This window comes from Coffea arabica, chromosome 11e, assembly GCF_036785885.1.
Source record: "Coffea arabica cultivar ET-39 chromosome 11e, Coffea Arabica ET-39 HiFi, whole genome shotgun sequence".
In the NCBI taxonomy this organism is placed as follows: Eukaryota; Viridiplantae; Streptophyta; class Magnoliopsida; order Gentianales; family Rubiaceae; genus Coffea; species Coffea arabica.
The window spans coordinates 14,440,145-14,446,144 of record NC_092331.1 but is presented as its reverse complement, the minus strand read 5'-3'; the positions used below and the strand labels follow the sequence as shown (position 1 = coordinate 14,446,144).

At 37.6% G+C, this 6,000-nt stretch overlaps 1 protein-coding gene across 2 annotated transcripts in view; it reads right to left on the bottom strand.

Moving 5' to 3' along the window:
* Positions 1-571: 571 nt before the first annotated feature.
* LOC113717768 (TATA-binding protein-associated factor BTAF1) overlaps positions 572-6,000 on the bottom strand; it is a 29,254-nt gene continuing 23,825 nt past the window's right edge. For both annotated transcript variants that reach the window (XM_027242573.2, XM_027242572.2), the window contains 10 exons: positions 5,242-5,734; positions 5,087-5,155; positions 4,154-4,258; positions 3,805-4,029; positions 3,468-3,731; positions 3,293-3,342; positions 2,991-3,100; positions 2,820-2,902; positions 1,212-1,421; positions 572-1,090 (listed from right to left, as the gene is read on the bottom strand). In XM_027242573.2, coding sequence (XP_027098374.1) covers positions 920-1,090; positions 1,212-1,421; positions 2,820-2,902; positions 2,991-3,100; positions 3,293-3,342; positions 3,468-3,731; positions 3,805-4,029; positions 4,154-4,258; positions 5,087-5,155; positions 5,242-5,734 — 1,780 coding nt within the window. In that variant the 3' untranslated portion in view covers positions 572-919. The remainder of the gene's footprint in view (positions 1,091-1,211; positions 1,422-2,819; positions 2,903-2,990; positions 3,101-3,292; positions 3,343-3,467; positions 3,732-3,804; positions 4,030-4,153; positions 4,259-5,086; positions 5,156-5,241; positions 5,735-6,000) is intronic.

The following is a 6,000-nucleotide window of genomic DNA, read 5'->3' as shown; positions in this document are numbered from 1 at the left end:
ATGGAGTTGGAAGAGAGTACCTCATTTATCTCTCTCTCTCTCTCTCTCTCTCTCAATTTTCATTGCATTCCTTGAATTTGGAGGTTAAAGTTTTTTTTTGACAGGATACGGAGCAATTAGTATGGGTTAAGGCCTGTGCCTTGAAAGAAAAGCAAATGATGGCCATAGATTTGGCTGTATTCATTACTAGGGTTTCATAAAGTAAATGAATGAAAGAGTCAATTGAAAGATTTTGGTGGTTGCATGTTTTTGTTGTTGACTTGACGGAGAAATAATTCTTGTTTATGTTGACAAAACTAAGAAAATAGAAGTCTACCAACAGTTGGAAGTGTTGAACAACAGCAGGTGTCCCTTTGAGCGATAAATTTGTGAGCTTGAAGGGTCATTTTGTTAGTTGACCAAATACAGGGTCAGATTCATAATTTGACTGAACCTCAAGCCAGGTACAATTAGATTGACCATAGTTACATGTGATGCCCATATACCGCAAAAACAGACATAATTCAAGCCCAGTCTCGCGACTAAGGAAGGCTACACGCAATTAGAGTTATTTAGAGATTTGCTATTGCAATTAGAAAAACTCCCTTATGACAAAAAAATCAATATGTACAAATATCTCAAAATTTTACAATTCTCCCTCTACGACATTGATTGGTCTCTGTCTGGCCAAACTCAATGCAACTAACTACTGGACCTTCTCGATGCCCTCCCCCGAATAAAATGTGCACAAAAGGTAAAGGAAGAGACATGAAGAGAGAACCAAGTTCTCTCAAATTGTCAAAATCAATGGATATCACAAGAATATACATTCTGTACATGTTCTGCTATGAACTCCTAACCCTTTGGCATTACCGAGACACACAATCGACTAATCCACCTGCTTCAAAATTTCCCATAGCATAGGGGCTGCAAACAAAACTCAGCCATTTAACTTTGCCAAAAACTGGCTTAGGTCATATTCTTCAGTATATTGAGACTGATCCCAAAGCTCCTCTAGTCCGCCAAGGATTTTTTTGAGTCCCCTGCTGCTACCTGGTAATTTGGTTTCACCATCCAAATTCTCAGTAGAAGTCCGTGATATCCTAGGTCCCTGTATATTTGAGATGCATTGTTCACAAGGTAAAGTGGGTCAAAGGGATGCCTTAATTATAAAATGACACTTTTGCATGAAATAACGTTAATACAACTCAGAAAAGAATTCAAAGTTTTACCTTTCCATTCTCCGCTGGAGTAAATAGGTCAAGCAACTGATCAGTATTCATTGTTTTGAGACTAGCATTATCTGCATTGATGACTGCATTGGCAACGGAGACTTTGAACCTTTGGAGGCTCATGACTTTTTCTTCCAATGTTCCTCGCATGATAAGACGATGGACATTGACTACTTTCTTTTGTCCCAGCCTGTGTGCCCTATCCATTGCCTGCAAGCGTATAAGTAGGGAAACAGTTACTTTGACAACAAAAGCAGGTTTGGCATTATCTTTAATACATCTCTCAAAATTTGTGCTTCTGCAGAATAGAAAACCAAGCTAAACGAGAGTGGAAGTTAAATAATGAAGAACGTACACCTATTTCAACAGCATTTAAAAGGTCTCTCTCTCTCTCTCTACCTGTCCCAATGGTTGCCAGGGGAGAATAATTCCTGGCTTCATTAACTATAGAAAATCTTAAGCCAAATGTATTTCATAAGTCTAGGCCAACAATGTTGCTTTACAGTTCTTAAGTTCTCCTTTCGCTGAAGCCCACTACATTCTGCATTTTGTGTCCCGCAATTACCTATGCACCACCTTGCTTTCTAATGGTATGCTCTCTGTCTATTTGACTACTTTTATTTGTTGTATATAGTAGACATGGGAGAAGAGCACTGATTAAGGCTGGCATCTGGTTGAATGGAGGGATGTCACAAGTAATTCAGAATGTTTTTCTAGTAAAAAGATGGAGCAAAATTATACAACTGTATTTCAAAAAAAACGTTTCTATATGTATACTTTCAAATGCAATGGACATCTCTACTGTATCCATATTTATAGTATGTATGACGAAAAATGAGGGCTTTGATAATCATTTTATGTCATTTTTTACATTTTCTTTTTTGCCCTCATTAAATTTTTATTACTACAAATCCATCAAGGATATTTGAAGTTTCAGATGTCAATGTTAACATTCCTAGGGCAGTAATACTGACCAAGGAAAAAAATCAAAATCCATTCTCAAATCATTCCACATCCTTTTCTCATCCAAAACACCATTTAAGTTCATCCTCTCAAGCACAGACTCATACAAGCGTGCACATATCACTAGCAATTGTCTAATAGTTGACTATCAGGTCAAGCAGAAATTATTTGTAGTTTTCCATATTGCAGGAAGGATGCTGCTAGTTTGGAGGAAATAGAGGGTATGCAAGACACAGCAAGTAAGAACTCAGTTCAAACAAGTTGATGCAAGCTAATTTGAAAATCTTAGATGAAACCGGATGACAATACAGTAAATTCTGACATGTTCCAACAATAAAGGTTAAAAGGTAGGTCTAATCAGGCAATGAAAAGGAGAACCTTCATGATTAATATCTTAAAACTGCAGCAAAGCTTTCATCTATCAAGTAGGCGACCTACTAGTTTCCTCTGATTGTCAGAGTATTTATTTCCTCCACTTGAGAAATAAAAAAAAAAAGAGAGATATCCATATTAAACATAGAAACCCTTTCGTGCCACTGGTAATTCCTCTATTTCTTTTTAGGTTTTTTTTTCCCAAAAACAAGTTCAGGTATAGCAATCAATGCCAAGGATGCTCAACAAAAAACTTTATTGGAGTGTATGTACCTGATGATCTCGCATGGGATTCCAGTCATGTTCCATAAATACAAGGGTATCAGCTGATGTCAGGTTCAATCCCAGCCCACCAACTGCAAAAGAGTGACCATTTATCTCTTAACTGCAAAGAATCCAAACCAACTTGTATCTTTAACAAAGACCAAAATTTTAGAATCCCACCATGTGTTGTAAGCAGCAACGCATCAATAGTAGGGTCTGAGTTGAAGGCTTTTACAATCTCAAAACGTTTCTCTGGTTCAACAGAGCCATCAAGTCGCAAGTATGTAACACTGTTCAAAGGCAAGCAAGTTGGTTGAAACAAGCAATTACAACAGTGCAACCTTGATGAAACAAAGAGATGCTACAAAGCTACAGGAAATAAGCTTCACAAGCATCAAAGGATAATGATGATTTCTGACGAAAGCCTCCATCATTAGAGCTTTTGTTTGACAATTAAACAGCTTAATGAGGAGAAGACTCACTTTTTCATATGACCGTGGAACAGATCTCTCTCTATTAGATCCAGAAAAGCCTGCATCAGCAGTCACAATTACATCCCAGAAGACAGGATAGACAGATGTTGCCATGAATAGATAATATAAGTTGTTCATAAAGAAACTTGCAAATAAGTTGCCAAAAGATAAGAGGAAAGGTTACTTTATGCTGCGCAAATATCAGAACCCTGTGTTGCCCTACAGCAATGGAACCTTCAGAACTTGAAGCCTCAATTCCTATTCCACACTCTTCCAGAATCTCTTGTAGGGCTATAAGTTTGGGAGAGTGTTGGAGATTATGAAGTTCAGAGATGTAATCAGCTTTACCAGGGAAGAGGTCCGACAAAACAGTTGAGACTGTTTCTGGAACCTTTTCCCCAACAACAAGCAATGGATGGCTGCAAAGTTTTAGCAAGTACTGAAGTGCCTGAAAAATTGCACAAGGATAGACATCAGGCCACAGTACTGGAATGAAATGGTAAAGAATGCCTCTGAATTACCTGGAAAACATGGGATGATGTTTTGGTTGAAGGATTTCCTTCTCCAGCATCTAACTCATTCAGCTTCACAATACTTGAGATTTCTTGTTTTACGTGTGAACCAGAGAATCGTTCATAAAGTCTTAGCTGCAGAGGACTCAAGTCACAGTATCTATCCTGGATTATTTTTTCAGGCAAATCAGACAAGACTTCATCTTTTGTTCGGCGTAGCAGAAAAGGCATGACCTGTCAAAAAGCCATCCTTCAGCAAACAAGTGATCCATAATACTATTAGGAAAAGCTCATCAAAACCCTTCTTTTTGGTTCATCAAATACCTTAAAAAACGACAATAAAGCCAAAAAATCGTACCTGCTTATGTAATGCTTCCATGGCTAGTGCACCTGCCTCAGCATCCTTTGAAGAACATTTAGGATCCCTGGCTGCTAGCAGCGGTTTCCCATAAGTGGCTTGAAACTATTACACGGCAATAGCATGAGACTCGTAAATAAAATGCAATTCAGAAATAAAATAGTACACATAACACCCCAATAATCTGGAAACAAAGTTGGCACCATCTCTAAACCCTTGCTGCCTCTAACACAGCAATGAGAAAGTTTTAAGACAAGCCAAGACAGGAAAAAATGGCAGATTTGTATAGATGTTTATTTGAAAGAATATCCCAAACATTCAAAAGAGAAGGGTAACTGACAGCATTAAATAGACTCAATAATGATTTGAAGAGTCTTTTAATCCCCAGTTATCATCCTTGTTTTGTGCTGAATAACCAATGCCCTACTTTTCTGACTTAATTAAGTCAACTACTCATTCCTTTTTCTAATTTCATAAGCAAATACTTCGATTAGAACAGAAAAGCAGTAAACCCCACATACAAAACATTTCGAAAGAAAGATGGTCAGGCCTTCAAGGGAAACCTATAACATCATTCTCAACCCTCCAAGTTGCATATTGCTTGCAAATAAGATCCATCAATCTGGAAATAAAGAAAATTCTAATGACACAACATAAACATCTGACCCATAATCTCCTTCAATATGCACTCAAATTATTTATGAACTTTCACATGTTCCAATCACGCCAATCCAAGAATCAGATAAAAGCAGAATCAGTACAAGAAACAAGGTATGCTGCACACAAACTTTTCATGGTAAACTTTTCTAGCCCATTAAAGAAGAAAACAAAGTTCCGCCAACTAAAAATATAGCGGTCTGTCAAACAGGTCTATTCAGAATACCAAAACATAAAGAACATCAAGACATTTCAAATTGGCTTATGTTCACATACTTGTCTTTCTGTTCCAAGAAATCCTGGCATGAGAAAGTCAAAAAGTGACCAGAGGTCCAAAACGTTGTTCTGCAATTTGAGGTAGGCAATTGTAAGATAAAAACAAAAAGCAAAACTTTATTAATGAGCATAATATGATCTGCATGAAGGGTAACCTGGATGGGTGTTCCACTCAGTATGAGGCGGTGCTGGGCCTTCAATTGTTTCACAGTAGCTGTAACTTTAGACTTTGAATTCTTTATGATGTGTCCCTCATCCAGAATACAGTAGTTCCAAAAAACCTGCCCAAGATAATCAATATCTTTGCGGACGACATCATATGATGTCACAATGATATTATGGTTGTCGAATTCAGAACGGAGAGATATACGATCTTGAGCTGAACCTATATACTGAAGGGTAGTCAGTAGAGAAGTATCAATAAACTTCTCTATCTCATAGACCCAGTGTGCAACTAGTGTTGAAGGACATATTATAACTGATGGTGGAAGCTGCTCAGTTTTGTTTGCATGAGAATGCTCTGCAATATCAGATGCCACAATCGCTGATGCTTGGAGGGTCTTACCAAGGCCCATATCATCACACAAAACCCCATGAAGGTTAAAGCGCTTTAAAAATGCCAACCAATTTATGCCTTCTTGTTGATACCTAGAAGCAGAAAACACAGGAATCCGTGCTCAAAATCACTAATACTTTGTTGGATACATGTGTATTACACTAAACGAGAGCACAAGTACAGTAAATTGAGTCACTTGATAAATCATAAGAACAGCTAATGAGTCAACACACTCTGCCTCTAAGGATTTCAAAATATACATGGTATACTATCATTATGCAACTTAACCAAGTGCGTGATGTATTACTCAACCTAGGAATAACATCATGTATTAACCATCAAACTAGAGCTATTTAAA